Here is a 19,949-nt window from a genome sequence, read left to right on the forward strand (position 1 = left end):
GGTTTGTTTAATTTTTTTTTTAAAATTTATGTGCTAAAATTGGTTATATATATTTAGATAAAATTCCTAATATGTAAAGCTAATATTTTATATTTAATTAATTTAAATTTAAAAATCTCATTTTTCAATTTTGCTTACGTGGCATTTGAATTATTTAATTATAAAAGATTATAATAATCTCTTATTTAACTGGCTAATACTAAAATTTATAATCTTACGTGGCGCACTAAGAAAATTAGATCCTACGTGGCTCTCTAAAAACTCAGGAAAAAAACTCCCCTTTATATATATATATATATATATATATATATATATATATATATATATATATATATATATATATATATATATATATATAGGGGAGGGATCCGGTAAGAACCCTCCTATATATAAGAAACCAATCTTATATAAGAACTAATCTCAACCGTAGAATTAGATAGGGATGAGTGGTCAGGATTAAAATAAAAAAAAAAATCAATTTTATCTTTCCTACAATAAAAAAAAGCAATTTCTCTAAAGCAATTTCTCTCTCTTCATTATACGTTTATGGCTTTCTCTGAATTCTCTCTCATCAAAACTCCCAAAAATCTCCATACAAGTTGCAATTTGAAGGATTTCAAATCAGGTATGTTTTTTTATTCGATTTTGTTCAAATTTTCATGAAATTCGCGTGATGTTCAAGTAGATTTTGCGATTTTTCAATTTAATTTTTGATTTTGATTTGATATTAGTGATTTGGTTTTTGTGATTTAATTTTTGCGAATTTTCTGATTTGTTTTCATTAATTTTGTATGAGTTCAAGTCGAATTTTTTATTTTTTTGATTTATTTTTCGGCGATTTTAGGGTTCATACGATTTAAAGGCTGGAATTTTCAGCGGATTTAGGGCTCGTAGGGTTCGAATTTCAGCGATTCCAGTTTTTGAATTTCAGCGATATTAGGTATTTTCAGCACTACTCTTGATTATTTATTGTTTGATGTTTTTTTTTTGGCATCATTTTAGTAGTTTTTTTGCGATTATTTTTTTCAATTTATGATGATTTATTGTATATCCGTGCAAAAGGTGATTTGTCTATTATGTTTTGCAACTAATTATGTAATTTTAGAATTTCTAGATGAATTAATTCACTTATGTGAATTGTAAATTAGCTTAGCACGTTCTAAACTCTTTTTCATCATGTTTTAAACTCTTTTTCAGCATGTTCTAAATTAGTGATACTCTTGTTGTGTTCTTCATTAGTGATACTCTTGTTGTGTTCTAAATTATAGCTTTCATGACATCTCATTTATTTAGAAAAAAAAAATTTAGAATATACAGAGACAAGTTTTAAAAATAGAACATAGGCAAAAAAAAATTTAGAACATAGAAAAAAATTTAGAACACGGGCTTAATAACTTTAATTAGAACATAGGAATAAAAATTTAGAACATAGGGAAAAAATTAGAACATGGCGTAAAAACTTTAGAACACGGGAATAAAAATTTAGAACATATGCAAAACAAATTTAGAACATAAGCTTAAAAACTTTAGGTTATAGGAATACAAATTCACAACATAGGCAAAACAATTTTAGAACATAGGCAAAACAAATTTAGAACATAGGCTTAAAAAATTTACGTCATAGGAATACAAATTTAGAACATAGGAAAAAAATTTAGAACGCAGGCCTAAAAAATTTAGAATATAGACTTAAAAACTTTAGAACATAGGACTAAAAAAATTAGAAAATAGGAAAAAAAGTTAGAACATAGGAAAAAGGGAAAAAAGTTAGAACATAGGCTTAAAAATTTAGAACATATAGGAATAAAAATTTAGAAAATATAGGAATAAAAATTTAGAACATAAGGAAAATATTTAAAACATAGGAAAGAAATTTAGAACATAGGCAAAAAAAATTAGAACATAGGAAAAAAATGTAGAACATAGGCTTAAAAAATTTAGAATATAGACTTAAAAACCTTAGAACATAGGAATAAAAAATTAGAACATAGGAAAAAAATTTAGGGCCTGTTCTCATTGACTGAACTCAGCTGAGCTGAACTGAACTGAACTGAACTGAACTGAACTGAACTGAACTGAACTCAGCTGAACTGAACTGAACTGAACTGAACTGAACTGAACTCAGCTGAACTGAACTGAACTGAACTGAACTCAGCTGAACTGAACTGAACTGAACTGAAATGAATATTTTATAAGAGAAGGAAATTAGGAGCTGAACTGAACTGAACTGAATTGAGCTGAACTGAACTGAACTGAACTGAATTGAGTTGAACTGAACTGAACTGAACTCAGCTGAACTGAACTGAACTGAACTGAATTTCAACGTAAGAGAACAGGCCCTTAGAACATAGGAAAAAAAAGTTTAGAACATATCGGAATAAAAATATAGAACATAGGGAATATAGTTAAAACATAAGAAAGAAATTTAGAACATAGGAAAAAATTAGAACATAGAGAAAAAAAATAGAAGATATGCTTTAAAAATTTCGAACATAGAAAATTTGGAACATAGGAAGAAAAATTTAGAACATAAGCAAAAAAATCTACAACATATATTCTATACTTTATGTTCAAAATTATATACTTTATGTTCTAAACATAGGAAAAAAGTCCAGAACATAAGGCGAAAAAAATTAGTACATAATAAAAAAAGTTTAGAACATAGGGAAAAAAATTTAGAACATAGGGTGAAAAAATTTAGAACATAGGAAAAAAGTTTAGAACATAGGGTGAAAAAATTTAGTATATAGGAAAAAAGTTTAGAACATAGGGTGAAAAATTTAGAACATAGGAAAAAAATTTAGAACATAGGGTGAAAAAATTTAGAACATATATAGGAAAAAAGTTTAGAACATAGGGTGAAAAAATTTAGTATATAGGAAAAAAGTTTAGAACATAGGGTGAAAAAATTTAGAACATAGGAAAAAAATTTAGAACATAGGGTGAAAAAATTTAAAAAAGAGAAATTTTAAGATTATAGATAGAAAAAATTTAGAACATAGGGTGAAAATTTTCAGAAATATACGAAAAATTCAGAGCATAGACAGAAAAATTTAAAGTAATGGATGAAAAAGTTTAGATGATAGGAAAATAATTTAGAACATATAAAAAGGCGTAGGTAGAAAAAATTAAAGTATTAGCAAAAAAACTTTTGAAAAATTAAAGTATTAGCAAAAAACTTTTGAACATTTACGGTAAATGAAAAAAAAAGAACATATGCTAAAACCTATTAGCTCAATTGGTAGAGCACTATGCAAATGCATAGAGGATGTAGGTTCGATTCCTACATAGGTTATCTATATATAAAAAAAAAAAAACTTTCGAAAGTAAACCATAATAACTTTGTTTTAAATTTTTTCTGCTTATGTTCTAAATTTTTTGCAGCTTATGTTCTAAAATTTTTCCATGTTCTAAATTTTTTTCTATGTTCTAAATATAAACTCTTCAAAATTACAGAAATGTCATTACTAAAGGATCATTTTAGATGGTTAGATCAAAACTAATAAAGGGCTGAGATTGGTTCTTATATAAGATTGGGTTCTTATATAGAGGAGGGTTCTTACATGAGCCTTCCTCTATATATATATATATATATATATATATATATATATATATATATATATATATATATATATATATATATATATATATATATATATATTAGATTTGTGAGATATAAAATATTCCAAAGTTGCAACTAAAAGTTAACGAAGGTAGTATTATTTTTTAATATCATAAAACATACCGTATAACTTTTTTTTTTTTTTTCTGAGGGGGACATATCGTATAACTTATCCAAGAGGAAAAAGGTTAAAGATATCCCTACCTTATAAAAAGTGGAACAATACTCTTATGAATAGTGCAGACATTTACATCCCTAAAAATGTTCTTTTACATATTTACAATTTTACCCCCATTGAATTCAAAAGCCTTTATGTCTCTTTTTTTTTTTTTGACAAGGCCTTTATGTCTCTTGAATCACCAAAATTGATTAAATTATTTGTGTTTATTTTAATATTCAAAGCATTTTTTAGACTCTTTATTTTTTAAAAAATATATAATTATATTATGACTTGTTTAATTTATTTAATTCGTTTCATCAATAAGTACTTAAAAATAACTATGCAAATAGATATAATAAAATATCATGCAAATATGCATTAGGCATAAAGACCAACAGTAATAATTCTCCTTAAACGACTAGCCATCTGCGCGCATCGCGCGCGTAAAAATCCCTAATAAAGTATAAAATTACACTCAGCGTTTTTCTTTGAAATTAATTGTGTACAATGGACACTTTTCATTGTCCTTGCATAGAGATACCGAGATGGGGTTTCTCACTTTCTCTTTCACACTCCCAAGTCCCAACCTCACCAAACTTAAGGTATAAAAGATAAATAAAGAACTTAAGTGAACTTAATTTATCATTATATTGGAAAATATACCCCCTTTTTAATATTGTGTGAAAGAATGTTGGAAGTAATGAGTTTCCATTCTAATAAGTATTAAATAACTAGTTGTGCTTTGCCTCCTCTTTAAGCAAAGGCATCCTACTTCACCTCCTACTCCTTTCAGTTAGATGGCCACTTTTGGCTCTTGTTAACCGAAATGAATAACCTGACCCGACTAGCCTTTAGTCACATACCAAACTGAAATCTTAACGTTTTTATTAGACATGAATATTATCGATTACAAGAATACAACATGTATTGTTATAACACTAACAACCCTTGATAAATATAAGGGTTTTGTGGGGGGGTAAACATAAAAGTTCGTACATAAATTGTGCTACAGACGGTTGCACGGGGTACTTCCAATTCTTACTAAAAGAAAAAAAAAAAAAAAAAAACTTAAATTACACATTCTTTCTATAATGACAAATAATCAATTATATTTCTATTGCATCATTACAATCCAAATTAGAAAAATAGAAAATAGGAAAAGTTAAAATTTTAGACCTGAAACTCATCAAGTCTGAAGTGACACCCTTCCCTAAAGTATGTATTCTACATCATTTAAAATTCCATTTGAGCATTTAATAAACTCAATACTAAAGTGTAATACTTTGTACCTATAATATGATAGAAGCAAAATCACAGCTCTGTATGAACTAAGTGATCTTCTATTGATTCCCCAAGCTGGGAAATTCTCATGTCATCAGGACTGGAATAACCTTTGTCACTGGAGGTAAGGCAATCAGCAGGGGGGTTGATTGTTCCGAAGCCAAAACCAGTGACAGAGTTGCAATATGTCTCTGTTGTGCCATCCTTCCGGTGCAAGTCAATATTTGTGAGGACAATGTTCTCGCAAGGAACTGTGTCGCTGCAAGCAAACTTCATGGCTTGCTTGCTATTCGTAGTTCCAGTAATATTCCGGTACATCACCTGACTTATTTGCACAGCAGTCGACTGAAAAGGAAGAAAAAGAGAAATCAAGAAGAGATTAGGTATTTGATCATGTGATCACAATGAGAAAGGGGAAAGGTAAGAAAGAAAGACAGAAAGAAAGAAAAGGAAAGACACATCATTAGACTACTACTGCCACTGGAATGGCTACCTTTATAAAATGAAGAAAGAAGCAAACAAGCAAAATTTCTCATTCCCTGGAATAGCTAAAAAGGTTTTACCATTGTTTAATTAATCAATATCTAAGAGCTTAAATTAGTAGCACGCGGATTCTTGACCAAACCACTGTTCTGTTCACTTATCAGAGCAGGACTGCAGTCTTAGTAGAGAGGGAAGAATAACACTACAGCCCTTGAGATTCTTTGCTTAAGCTTGCCCTTTCTAAGGCATAACTTCCTTGCTTGTGAATTGAGTCACAGATTTCTTGTGCAGAATTGATTCCTTTATAGCTTCTTTCAGGTGCAACAAGAGAGTAAAAAGACCATGAAGCTGGAGCTAAGAATCATCCACACCCATAAACTAACACACAAAGTACCAGCTACAACACTACTGAAATTTAGTTTTCGTTGCCGGAGAAGCCAAACCAAATATTTCCCAGAATATACCAAACTCACTTACAGCCAGTTGCTACACTTCCTTCTAAATGAAATCAAATCCCACTGCAAACCATCCATAGAAGACATCTACAAAAGAAGTAAACCTACAGCAGGTAATAACTGTGTAGGGAAAAAAAATCATCACTTTTTCCACAGTAGAAACTCATTCTAAATCTTTGCCTATTGTAAGACCATAAAACCAATCCACTACTTCCTTTGTTTCAGAGTAAACTAACCTGACACCAAAAAAAAACCATCTCCCAATTTCAAAAAACTTTCAACAACGATGATCCGCATCAGACAACGAGGCTCTGTCGGCCATGAACAACAAGGCTCTGTCGGCCACGAACAACGAGGATCTGTCAGCCACGAACGAGGCTCTGTCAGCCACGACAATGACTACAAGCTAAAAGAAGCTAACCCTCAGCTAGGAGAGCGGTGGCCCAATGGAGGAAGCTATGGTGGACGAGCATGGATGAATAGTGGAGAGAAATTCAGTAGTACTTATGATCTTGTTGAGCAAACATACTACCTTTATGTTCGAGTGGTGAAAGCCAAAGATCTTCCCCAGAGTGGTGTCACTGGAAGTTGTGATCCTTATGTAGAAGTCAAGCTAGGGAACTATAAAGGGCGAACCAAGCATTTAGAGAATAAAAGGAATCCAGAGTGGAATCAGGTTTTTGCTTTCTCAAAGGACCGTATCCAAGCATCTACATTGGAAGTCTTTTTAAAGGAACGAGAGATGGTGGGGAGGGATGAGTACATAGGGAGGGTGGTGTTTGACCTAAGTGAGGTCCCAACCAGGGTCCCACCTGATAGCCCATTGGCACCTCAATGGTACAGGCTGGAAGATCGAAGAGGACATGGGAAGGTAATGGGGGAGGTAATGCTGGCTGTTTGGATGGGCACGCAAGCTGATGAAGCCTTTCCAGAGGCATGGCACACAGAAACCGCTTTTGTTCAGGGAGAAGGGTTATTTAGCATTCGTTCGAAAGTTTACATGACCCCGAAATTATGGTACCTGAGAGTGAATGTGATTGAAGCTCAAGATGTGATTCCAAATGATAGGAGCAGAGCGCCAGAGCTTCTTGTGAAAATTCAAGTTGGCAACCAAGTTTTGCGGACTAAGATAAGTCCACCAAACACCATGAATCCGCTTTGGAATGAGGATCTGGTTTTTGTAGTTGCCGAGCCCTTTGAGGAGCAGCTAGTCCTCACTGTTGAGGATCGTGTTCATCCAGCAAAAGATGATGTGCTAGGCAAGATAATGCTACCAGTCAACATCTTTGAGAAGCGGCTAGACCACAGACCAGTTCATTCTCGTTGGTTCAACCTGGAGAAATTCGGATTTGGAGTCTTGGAATCGGACAGGAGGATGGAACAGAAATTTTCCAGCAGGGTGCACCTCAGAGTCTGTCTTGAGGGTGGGTACCATGTATTGGATGAGTCAACAATGTATGTCAGTGACACACGCCCAACATCACGTCAACTTTGGAAGCCACCAGTCGGGATTTTGGAAATGGGTGTTTTAGGTGCTCAAGGTCTTCTTCCCATGAAGACAAAGGATGGCAGAGGCACCACAGATGCATACTGTGTGGCAAAATATGGTCAGAAATGGGTTCGGACCAGAACAATTCTGGATTCTTTTGCTCCAAAATGGAATGAGCAATACACATGGGAAGTTTATGACCCATGTACAGTAATAACATTGGGAGTGTTTGACAATTGCCACTTGGGCGGATCTGAGAAGCAGGGTACTGCTGGTAGTTCAGCCAGAGATTCACGAATTGGAAAGGTAAGAATAAGACTATCCACACTTGAGTCTCATCGTGTTTATGCAAATTCCTATCCTCTCCTTGTTCTGCATCCAGGTGGGGTGAAGAAGATGGGAGAACTCCAGCTAGCAGTTAGATTCACCAGCTTATCCTTGGCCAACATGATTTACATGTATGGCCATCCCCTGCTCCCTAAAATGCATTACCTCCACCCTTTCACAGTAAACCAAATAGACAGCCTTAGATTCCAAGCCATGAACATAGTGGCAGCAAGGCTAGGCAGAGCTGAACCACCATTGAGAAAGGAGGTGGTGGAATACATGTTAGATGTGGATTCCCACCTGTGGAGTATGCGAAGAAGCAAAGCTAATTTCTTCAGAATCATGGCAATTTTGTCAGGCACAATATCAATAAGCCGGTGGTTTGGTGATGTTTGCCATTGGAAAAATCCTATTACTACAGTCCTAGTTCACATTCTCTTCTTAATATTGATATGGTACCCAGAGTTGATACTACCAACGATGTGCCTCTACATGTTTTTCATTGGTTTATGGAACTACAGGTTCCGCCCACGTAACCCACCCCATATGGATATCAAACTTTCATGGGCAGAAGCAGTACATCCAGATGAGCTTGATGAAGAATTTGACACATTTCCTACTTCTAGGCCACATGAAATCATTAGGATGAGGTATGATCGGCTTAGAAGTGTGGCTGGAAGGATTCAGACAGTGGTGGGTGACTTAGCAACTCAAGGGGAGAGATTCCAATCCCTGCTAAGCTGGCGGGATCCAAGAGCGACTAGCTTATATATAATGTTCTCCCTTTCTGCAGCTGTGCTTCTTTATGTGACTCCATTCAGAGTAATTGCTCTAGTAGCAGGGCTGTACACCCTGAGGCACCCGAAGTTCAGAAGCAAGCTGCCTTCTGTTCCTAACAACTTTTTCAAGAGATTGCCTTCTCGAGCTGACAGCTTGCTCTAAGCAATAGGTGCTAGTCAATTGATTGACACATCTGTTGTTTCAATGTCTTTTCCATTTTTACTTCTTATCAAAGTTTTATATATTTGCTGAATATAAAAAGTATGTTTCACGTTTCTAAGCTATTTTGCTATATATAATATATAATTTTTTTTCTCTTAACAAGAGAGGCAAAACCGCAAAACCTTAGCCCTACTTCTGAAAATGACGTCTAGGATTATCTAATATTCTGTTTTTAAGACAAGAAACTAGAAAGAACTTTGTTTTTTGTATGGAAGACACTTGAGACCAGTTTATGTAAACAGGAAACACACCATATTTCTAGCTGAAGAGCAAATAAAAAATGGACACCTTAAATTTACCTGGTTTCCACAAGGATTGGGAGAATCGCAATAGAATTGATCGATAATTATAGGATTTGCAACGTCTTCCATCATCACATTTTCAAAGCGTATTGCTTTGACATAACCAGATCCTCCCTGCATGAAGAAGGCAAGTAGAGATATTCAAGTTCTGATAATTTAAACTCAAAGGAAGAATCAAAAGGTAGATTTTAAAATATAGTACCAGAGCTTGTACAAATAGATTTAACTATGCAGTAAATTCAATTTTTAGAGCAAGGATTTATAAAACAATATTGAGAGAGAAGAAATGCATGCAGTCCTACTTCTACCGTATACACGCAGCAATGTCATGTTACTCCAACACAGTAAGTCAGCTCTTTGAGATAATCGTTTTATCAATTGTCTGTTCCATTATTCTGTTCTCAAATTTACCAGAAGGGATGGCACATCAAGAACTTACCTTTTTTTTTTTTAATGGAATACATCAAGAACTTACCTTGTTCCCCATCAAAGTCATTTCTTTTTTCATTGTTTGAAAAGGGGAGGAGGGGGGGTTGAAGGGAGTTGGAAATGACATCTGATTTTTCAATGATTACCTGCCAAGTCTTAATTCTGAGTCCATTACTTGCACCCTTTATAAATGCACCACTCAGGACAACTTTTGTGACAATGCCAGTTGAGTTATCCTTACCCAGGCTTCCTATGCTGCAGTAGCAAATCAGATTAGTGAAATACAGAATACGCCAAGATTTAAGAGGCCACATCACAGAGGCAATCTAATAATTGAAAGAAATACCTAATTCCATGTCCAGGACCGCAATAAATCTTCTTCATCTTGATAGCTGAACTGGCGTTTACAATTGAAACACAATCATCCCCTAGTGTACAAGCGTCAGCACAAAATTTAGTTAGTTAGCAGTCTTAGCATGCCTGAATCAAATAACGTGTTTTGGTGCATATTTAACATGGTACACACTTTATTTTTAAAAAATTTAATATATGTTACAGAGCACTACTGTGTGTCTTAAACTAAAGGACACAATACAATATGAATCCTCTTATAATCCCAAGTATCTACTTGTAAAAGGTTCAGATTATGGTAGCAGCAACATTTAAGGATGGAGCAGCTCATAGTTGCAAAATTACCTGTTCCGATTTTACAGTCGAGGAGAGCAACATTTGTTGATTCAGTGATATGTATTCCATCAGTGTTAGGGCTGTCTTCTGGGGAAGAAACTAGCACATTGGATACTCGCACAGAATTGGACCGGGAAATAACAAAGTGCATTTGTTGGCTGTTCTGGATAGTCAGACCCTTTACCCTTATAGCAGAGCTTGCATCTATTGTCAGTGCCTTCAGCCAAACAAAAAAAAAAAAAAAAAAAAAAAAAAAACTTATCAGCTTGTTGCATCCTTTAGATTCTGATAATTACGATCTACTAATAACTTGCTTAACAAAACCATAACTTCAACAACCCATCATACTTCAAATCTAGATTTTTCCAGAATAACATAAATAGAGTATTGTAGAACCAGCCCACAATCCATGCGTAATAAATAATTAAATATGCAAATAGTTCCAACATAAGGCCGATAAGGGATACGTACTGTTGGTGCTCCTTTGCATGGCTGCAAGATCAAGGAAAATTGACAAAACAGACAGATGGATTAGTATCAATACAATCAAATTTATCAGTCAGTAATACAAAAAATCAGATGATGACAATTGACGAAGAGTTACATTGGTCTTGTTCTTTTTGCAGGATGCAGCCCACCATTTACTGCCAGATCCATCAATTACCCCTTTGCCTTGGAAAATAACACTTGTTAAGTTGTGAAAATTCAACCAAGTCCGGGAAAATTTTGGATCCCAGTCCTTGGGCTCTCCTGGTGCAACTATTGTACCATCAACCTGCACACCAAGCACACAACAGTAGCCAAAAAAATTCTCATCAGAAATAGTTACATTCTGTGGGGTTCACATCAACATATCAGAGATCACAGCTAGATTGGAGTGTAGACATATTGACATTTCTGGATAAAAGTTTACCTGGATGACTAATCTGCCTGCACACGGTCCTTCAAATTTTGTTGCGTTGACAAGATAACGACGCCCTTCAGGAACTAAGAGGACTGCTTTTTGTGAAGAACAGGCCTGCTTCCATGCACTAACAAAGGCCTGAAAATATTTTCATAGAAAAATACAAGTTTAGTAGCATTGTCAGAACTTACACATGCAGGTATAAGATTTATCAATCAATGAAGTTTAATGCTGCATCAGGATTACCTGGGTATCATCAGAATTTCCATCTCCATTAGCACCAAAGCTATCGACATTCACAAGAACATGTCCAGCATTCGTACTGGTCCATGAAGGCATTTCAAAAGCTTCTATTTCATCTTCTTCATATATGTCGAAGCTTTCAAGTTCTCCAAGCATAGCAATTTTGTCATGTACCTCATATTCTGCAGTCCCATGAGCTGTTATTAATAAGCTAAGGAAAAGAACATAGAATAATTCCATAATTTGTGAGTTTTTGCAGGATTAGAAAATTAGAGTATGATAAATTATGAGCAGACACTGGGTTTGCATTTATATGCAAGATTAGCATTCAAAATGAAGAGATTTATGAAAATCTGGCTTGGCTTGAAAGTAGATGAAGAGCCAACACTTTCTTAATGCCTACACTTCAAGTATAAGTGAAAAATCTTTTACATATCTTTGCTTTACTCTTAAACCAGTAGACCTTAGTTTCACCAGTCAAAAAAGCTCATAAACTTCTCCAACTAGCAGACTAGCACCATATATGCATTTCTATTATAGACCTTCCAATAATGGATTTAAAAATTATAATTTCAAACTTTCCCATATATATTACCCGTAATAAAACCATTAGCTAATTTTTTAAGAAAGGCAACATTGGTGTAGTGGAAATGTATAACTATAAATAATAACAAAATAAATTAAAAATAAAATAATAACAGCAATGATGGTTTGCAGCTTGAATCCTTATAAATAACCCAATCAAATGTGGCCTATAAATTAGGGACAGAAGGAGTAATAGTTTTTGGCATCATCAGGTAGACCGCCCAACAACTGTACAGATCTGAGTGATACAAAAGGATCAGACAAGCCATAAAACCAGATATAGATAAATCAAGAATAAGTTTTGGTCAACTATATAATTAATCTGTACTCTTCCATACTAGAACAGCTTCTAGATAGTACTTTCCAGACGTCCCAAATCTAGAAGCCAAATTCCTTTCCTTTTCTAGAAGGAAAGTTGGTCCAGGCTCATCAAAATGCAGGTAATCAATTCATAAAAATGCAGCTCAAAAATAAAATATTCTAATCCTGTACTTTTTAAAATATAAACATCTTGCAATAAGATTCATGGCCGATTCTGAGACATTACCACAATTCAAACGATAAAGCTGTGACCAATCTCCCTAACCAAATGTCTTGCCATTCCCATCTCTCTGTAATGCATGGACAATTCAGAATCTCCAACTTCATGATAAAAGTTTGAAACTTGCAGACACGCTCCAGAATTTTCGGGTTCAAGCTCCATCAAACGTTTTGCAACTCTTTGTCCAACAACTTCATTCTTGTGCATCCTGCAACTTCTCAGCAGTGAGCTCCACATGAAAGAACCATCCTTTACAAAAGACAACTTCAACAATTCTTCCGCTTCATATACCAACCCCGCACGTCCTAAGAGATCAACCATGCATGAATAATGCCTCTGATCTGGTTCAATACCATGGGGTGATTTCATGGATTCAAAAACCCGTCTTCCATCCTCTACTAAACCTGAATGATTACACCCTGTCAAGACACACAAGAATGTCACCTTATCTGGTTTCAAACCCTTTTGGAACATCATTTCGAGCAAATTTAGGCATTCTCTTCCTAATCCATTCCAGGCATGCCCATTTATAACTGATGTAAAGGAGACAACATTGGGTGAACGTAAACCTTCAAATATACTGCGTGAATGTTCAACCTGGCCTAATTTGGAATATATATCAATTAGTGAACATGAAACCACAATATGAGATTCCAATCCATTTTTTATAGCAAGAGAATGAAGCAATGTGCAGCTTGTTAAGCTCACAAAAGAAGATCCTGACAATGCTTTCAGTGTGGTGGACAAGGAGAATTCATCAAATTCAATCCCCTCGTCAACCATGAACTTAAACAGCTCAACCACCTCTTCAGTATAAGTACAATGTAACATAGATGTCAAAAGAGCATTGCAGCACTCCCTAGTTTTATAAGTGCACTCCTCATATATATTAAACGAACTCTCAATCTCGTAACATTTTCCATACATATCAATAAGAGCAGACTGAACATGGATGCTTCCACAATCAAAACCCAATTTTAGAACACAGCAATGCAACTGTCTTCCCACAAAAAGATTCCCACTTTTGCTGCACGAATTCAAGAGCGCAACAAGTGAACGAACAGATGGTTTCATACTCCAATATTGCATCTGTACAAAACATTCAAGTGCATCAAACAACACCCCATTATTAGCATATGCATAAACAATTGAATTCCACGAAATCACAGCATTATAAGGAATAACTTCAAATGATTTCAGAGCATCACTCAGAGTCCCACAAGCTGAGTAAAAATCCACCAATGCATTAGCTACAAACCGATTCGATTCAACCAACCCAGCCTTGAGAGCATGACAGTGCAACTGTTCTCCTTGAATTACAAAGTTTCCATTACAACAGCCCTGAAGCAAATAACAAACCATAAGATCATTCAACACAACCCCATCAAATTTGACTCTAGAATACTGCCTTATAACTTCATCCCACAAACCCAATTTACAAAATCCACGAAAAACCGAATTCCAAACACCATCATTTCTTTCAGGCATCTCATCCAAAAATCTCAACCCATCATCAACAAACCCTGATTGCATATAAAGGTCCACAATAGAACCCCCAATAAACAAATTCCCACAAAACCCAAGTGAAATCACTCTACAATGTACTTGAATTCCCTCAAAATAAAACCCATTATTACTACAAATGCTCATAACAGACGAAAATGTTGATGGGCTTTCACTAAAACCCTGAAATACCATTTCAGAATACAATTCAAAAGCTTTCCCTGGCATTCCATAGCGTTTGTACCCAGAAATTAGCAAGTTCCAAGAAACAACATCTCTCAGAGACATTTCATCGAACAGTTGGTGGGCAGAGGCTAAAGACCCTGATCTGATGTTATTGTCTATAGCACGATTGTTTAAGAAGATGAGCTCAGAAGGGTCAGTCTTATAGCAGGAATCAAGATGCAAGCGCCGGAAAATTGCAGGGATTTTCCGGCATAAAACTCCCAATAATTTGGGCATATGAATGTGATACGGAGTAGTTGCTTTATTTTATTTTATTTTTTTTGATCCAAGGGAGGAACAAGTCCAAATAAAAACAAAGCAAAGAAGAAAAAATAACAAAAACAAACTAAAACAAAAACACACCTAAGGAGGAACTAGACGAGGGAAAGACATTCCCCTAGCATCCTCACTTAAAATACTACCTAAACCAAAAGGAACATAATTAAAAATGAAAAAATCCGTGTCTAATAAGACTCCGCGGTTGGTCAACCAATCCGCCGCGCGATTTCCCTCCCTGTAAATGTGAGTGACTTTTACTTCCCAATTTGCATTCCTTAGCTTCGAAAGACAGTGATTGATATCATGGATGTTTGCCCCACTCCCTGCTTCACCATTGCGCATAAGCTGAACATAGGCTAGATTGTCCAACTGAACTTCAAGATGTGAAATCTGTAGATTGTGTGCCATATCTAAGCCCCTTGCAAGTTCTAGTATCTCAGCACGAAATGCATTGCAGTGACCAAAATTGGCTGCAAATGCAGTCACAAATCGTCCCTCTTGATCTCTAATGATACCTCCCCCCCCCCCCCAGCAGGACCAGGGCAGCCTTTAGAAGCACCATCACAATTAAGTACATACCATCCCATAGGGGGAGATTTCTAGGAAATGTTACTTTGTTGCCTTTGGGTTACATTAGCATTGGCACCCCCATTTAGCTTCATGTTGCTGAGACGAGTCTCTTCGAATCTGATGTGCAAGAAGGCATTAATATCAAGTGGGAGATCATCCTTTCGATCAAAAACATAGTTGTTCCTCCACCTCCATAGCCACCACACCGTAATGCTAAACTTCATATCCCAATCCTTAATTTCTTCAGCAAAGGCATTTTTCAGATTTCTAGTAATCCATTCTTTCAAATTGCCACGAAAAAATATACTTGCTGAGCAGGATTGAGGAATTTTTTCCACACACTTCTAGCCATTGGACAGTCACGAAGAATGTGGATGGTACTTTCTTCAGGATGGTCACAGATGTAGCATTTAGCATTGTCTTCTAAGTTGCGTTTGAACCTATTCAAGTTCCCCATTACTCTGTCATGGCAGGACAACCAGAGAAAAGCACGAATTCTCTGTTGGACAGGAGCATGCCAAATTAAATCCCAGCAGTCTTCATCAAAAATATCAGTTTCATGGCGCATTATACTCATTGCTGATTTAATTGTAAACTTGCCCTTGGAATTGCCTCTCCAATAAACTAAGTCCCCAACATTCGGATCCATTCTCACCTCATGGTTTCTGATCAACTTAAGGGTATCTTGGTTAAGATATGGAGCAAAGATAGTCCACTTCCAACCACACTGCTCTTCCCACATTTCTTGTACAGTCGCACCAAGAATATCATCAGGAATAGGATGAGCAGCAAGGTCACTAAGGGGTTTGTCAGTCACCCACTTATGATCCCAAAACAAAGTGCTTACACCATTTCCTATAGCAATTTGCGTGCCCTCACCAATTAGCTTGGCATTATCAGTTATACCTCTCCATACATTGGACATACCAGGTTTAGGGACAAACATATCAATGTCACATCGTCCCTTACAGTACTTGGCACGTAGTACTCTAGACCAAAGCGAATTAGGCTCAGTTAGAACACGCCAACCTAGCTTCGTGAGGAAAGCAGCATTAGCCTGCTTTGCCGAGTAAATACCCAAACCACCCAATTCCTTTGGTCTTTGCAACACCTCCCATGATAAAAGATGTACCTTTTGCTTTTCATCATTCCCTCCCCAAACAAACCTTCTCGTTTTTTTTATCAATATCATCACAAATCGAACGAGGAATCTTGGCGGTTTGCATCGAATAAAGTGACATGGTTGAGAGGGTAGATTTAGTTAGAGTAATTCTACCCGCCAAATGAAAGATACTTCGATTTCCAACCAGCAAGGCGGCGATCAATCTTCTCACAGAGATGGCTAAAAGTCTCCTTAGTAACCCTGCTAGTGAGGGTTGGCATACCAAGATAGAGACCAAGATCGAGAGTAGCCTCCATGCCCAAAGCAGAACTAATGTCCTGCTGCACATTAGACCCCACGTTTTTAGAGAAGAAAACGCGAGACTTGGACAAACTAACTTTTTGCCCTGAAGCATTGCAGAACCGATGTAAGCAAGTGTGAATAAGTTGGGCTTGCTCGACAGTGGCTTCTGCAAACAGCACAATATCATCCGCAAAAAATAATTTAGAGAGGAGAGGACCATCTCTACTTGCTCGGATGGGTTTCCAATGACCATTAGCAATTGAGGACTCAATTATCTGATAAAAACGTTCCATGCACATCACAAAGAGATAGGGGGAGAGAGGATCGCCTTGCCGAACACCTCTACTTGGTTTGAACTTCTGAGATGGTTCACCATTCCATAAAACTTGAAGAGAGGCTGTAGAAACGCATTCCATAATAACATCAATCATTGTGATAGGCAAGTTCATTTGGACCAGAGTATCCCTAATGAAAGACCAACGAAGTCGGTCATAAGCTTTTTCGAAATCGATTTTAATTGCCATGAAACCTTTTGCTCCTTGCTTTCTGCCCATTGTGTGAAGCACTTCCTGCATTATAACAATGTTGTCTGTAATTTGACGGCCCGGAACAAAGCTAGATTGAGTGTTGGAGATCAACTTGGGAAGAATAGGCTTCAAACGATTGATGATCACCTTAGTGATGATTTTATATGCAACATTGCAAAGTCCTATTGGACGGAATTGTGATGCCAACTCGGGTTGCTCCAGTTTAGGTAAGAGAGCAATGAAAGTGCTATTAAGATCATCCGGAAAACCTTTACCTTCTAATATTGGAATAATTGTTGCATACACATTACTAGCTACAATATCCCAATTTTTTTGGTAAAAAAGAGCTTGAAAACCGTCAGGCCCCGGAGCTTTAAGGGAACCCATCTCCTTAACAACACTGTCAATTTCGAATTTTGAGTAAGGACGGCAAAGAGAATTCCAATCATGCGCCAACAGCTCAGGGAAGACATCTTAAGGAATGTCCATAAAAGATGGTTCACCCTCCTCTGTAAACAACTTAGAAAAATACTCAACAATATGGTTTTGAATATCCACCTTATCTTGAATCCATACACCATTATTATCTTTAAGAGCCACAATTTTATTCTTCCATCTCCTAACAATGGTACTCAAATGGAAAAATGTAGTGTTGCGATCCCCATCTTTTAACCAATCAATTCGGGATTTTTGATACCACAGAGTTTCTTCCCTGCTCAAAATCTCATCAAGTTCCCTTCTGAGTTTAGCTTCCAATTTCAGTAAGCCCCTATCAACTCGAGTAGCCAGAATTTTTTGAGCTCCACCAATACGAGCGAGTAAAGCCCTCTTTTGTTTGAAGATATTACCAAAAACCTCACGGTTCCAATTTTGCAAGTCACCAGAAAGTTTAGAAAGAGCAGGCATAAGTGGACTGTCAATTTCCCATTTTTCTTTGACAAATTCCTGGAAATTCTCATGTGAAAGCCATGTTGCTTGAAATCTGAAGGGACGATGAAGGGATTGGAGAGGAGCAAAACCATTCGGGGAGATAAAAATTGGACAATGATCAGAATACACAGCAAAGAGATGTTTCATAGAAGCCTTTTCAAATCTCATTGCCCAATGAGAATTACACAGAGCACGGTCCAAACGGCCACTCCTCCGAGTTTCAGGGGTTAAACCACGCGCCCAGGTATGAGCAGCACCAAAGAATTCGACCTCTAACAAGTCCATATCCTCTATCCAAGCATTAAAACGCTCAGACCTCCTTGTAGTCTCAGAGCAAGAGCTATTTCTCTCAGAAGGAAACCTTGTGTCATTAAAGTCTCCGGCTAACATCCAAGGTTTGTTATGTGTGCTAGCAAAATTTTTGAGTTCCTCCCATAACTCTCTTCTTTTCATTGGATCGGGACTTGCATAAATCGCAGAAAAATACCACGGAGTAGCACCAACTCTTGATATTTCCATTGTAATATGTTGATTATGTTTCCAGATGGGACTTACAGTGACAAAATTGGGACGCCAGTACACCCAAATACCGCCACTAAAGCCCACTGCATCAACCCTTGAGTGACCAGAATAGCCAAGAATGGATGAAATTTTGAGAGCTTGTTCCCCTCCCATGTGAGTTTCCACCAGTACGAGAACATTAGGCTGGTTAGCTCTAACTAGGTCCTTCAACGAAGAGATAAAGTTATTATTTCCTGCACCTTGAACGTTCCACACCAAGCAAGTTATTGGTAACGAATCCGGAGCTAAATTAGGTAATCAATTATCCATAGAAACAGGTATAGAAGGAAGAGTGGTCATGTATGCTTGAGTAAGCAGCCTAATCAAACGATTAATTTCATTGGGAGGCTTCATTGTCACCACCAAATCCGGGGGATCCGAGATTGGTGGTAGGAATGAATCCATCTGAACTTCTAGTACATGAATCAGGGGGTTCGTGGTTACGAGGTAAGGTTGATCCATCACCTGACCCACGCACAAAATCTTCTCCAGGGGCACATTGAGCTTGATCGGGGATGGAGTCAGAGACATGAGAAACAGAATTTTCAGGCACAAACAAATCTTGAGATTGCTTACTGATAGCTTGGGAAGAGCTTGAATTGGCTTGTGGTTGTGCTTCTTTATTTGCTTCGAATTCAAATAAGGAATTTTCTTTTCCTGGATTCGAAATCACAACAGGACTGGGATTGTGTAACTTCACATTACTATCAATTTCCTTAAGAGGAGTAGCAATATTTTGTGCGGAATTAAATCTTTTTTCTTGATAAACTTTAGGAGGAGATTTCTTCTGCTTTGACTTGGCTTGACTGGAATTGATATTTTTTCCTTTTGCAAAAGATTGGGATCCTCCAAATCTTTGAGAATTATCTCCTAAATTAACTGTGCTAGGAATATTTCCATCCATATCACTTCCAAAAATCTTCAAATCCTCTGTTTCCTTATTTTTTTTCCTTGAATATCTCACCTTCCACTTCAACTTGATCCTGGAGAATCGCAAATCTTGATCCAATCCCTTGATTCTTGTCAACCAAATTATTAGGAATAATATTTCCATTTCTGCCCCCTTCCAAAAAGGAAGGATTTCTTGCCACCTTTGCACCACCCGTTGTGGTTGTGACACCTCCTAAACCACCCTTCTCCACCCTTGGAGTTCTTTTTCTCATTGGTTTTTTCACTAACATCCAAGATCCAAATGCTTCTGTCTCTTCAGGTTTATGAGAATGATTATGAAGTGGATTTTCATGAATTACCAACTCAGCATCCTTACTTCCAAATTCAGTAGTAAGACACACATCCTCAGAATGTCCAAGTTTACCACACTTAAAGCAAACCATTTTTATTCCTTCATATTGCACTCTCCAGACACGACCTTTCAACCAGAATTTTGACAGTAAAGGCTTGGTTATATCAATCTCAACACTCAAACGAGTAAATTGGCC

At 36.5% G+C, this 19,949-nt stretch overlaps 3 protein-coding genes across 3 annotated transcripts; 1 reads left to right on the top strand and 2 right to left on the bottom strand.

The window, feature by feature from the left end:
• Positions 1-4,759: 4,759 nt before the first annotated feature.
• Positions 4,760-11,697, bottom strand: LOC145600196 (putative polygalacturonase At1g80170). Its single transcript, XM_081656098.1, has 9 exons — positions 11,388-11,697; positions 11,151-11,279; positions 10,842-11,012; positions 10,709-10,729; positions 10,247-10,454; positions 9,897-9,978; positions 9,697-9,805; positions 9,119-9,235; positions 4,760-5,408 (listed from the first exon to the last, which is right to left on the bottom strand). Exons 1-9 carry the CDS (start codon positions 11,622-11,624, stop codon positions 5,094-5,096), a joined length of 1,389 nt encoding a protein of 462 aa, XP_081512224.1. The 5' UTR covers positions 11,625-11,697; the 3' UTR covers positions 4,760-5,093.
• Positions 5,925-9,045, top strand: LOC145601300 (FT-interacting protein 1-like). The gene has a single exon (XM_081657297.1). It carries the CDS (start codon positions 6,288-6,290, stop codon positions 8,757-8,759), a length of 2,472 nt encoding a protein of 823 aa, XP_081513423.1. The 5' UTR covers positions 5,925-6,287; the 3' UTR covers positions 8,760-9,045.
• On the bottom strand, positions 11,434-14,851 carry LOC145600195 (pentatricopeptide repeat-containing protein At3g13880-like). Its single transcript, XM_081656097.1, has 2 exons — positions 12,517-14,851; positions 11,434-11,566 (listed from the first exon to the last, which is right to left on the bottom strand). Exon 1 carries the CDS (start codon positions 14,473-14,475, stop codon positions 12,523-12,525), a length of 1,953 nt encoding a protein of 650 aa, XP_081512223.1. The 5' UTR covers positions 14,476-14,851; the 3' UTR covers positions 11,434-11,566; positions 12,517-12,522.
• Between the last annotated feature and the right edge of the window lie 5,098 nt (positions 14,852-19,949).

The sequence above is a fragment of the Chenopodium album genome, chromosome 21 (genome assembly GCF_948465745.1).
Source record: "Chenopodium album chromosome 21, dcCheAlbu1.1, whole genome shotgun sequence".
NCBI classification, from domain to species: Eukaryota; Viridiplantae; Streptophyta; class Magnoliopsida; order Caryophyllales; family Amaranthaceae; genus Chenopodium; species Chenopodium album.

Coding starts and splice junctions, on each gene's coding strand:
- LOC145600195 (XM_081656097.1), bottom strand. CDS start 14,475: ATGCCCAAATTATTGGGAGTTTTATGCCGGAAAATCCCTGCAATTTTC.
- LOC145601300 (XM_081657297.1), top strand. CDS start 6,288: ATGATCCGCATCAGACAACGAGGCTCTGTCGGCCATGAACAACAAGGC.
- LOC145600196 (XM_081656098.1), bottom strand. CDS start 11,624: ATGGAATTATTCTATGTTCTTTTCCTTAGCTTATTAATAACAGCTCAT. Junction 11,013..11,150: donor CAGGCAGATTAGTCATCCAG/GTAAACTTTTAT, acceptor CTTGGTGTGCAG/GTTGATGGTACAATAGTTGC. Junction 10,730..10,841: donor GCAAAAAGAACAAGACCAAT/GTAACTCTTCGT, acceptor TTGATCTTGCAG/CCATGCAAAGGAGCACCAAC.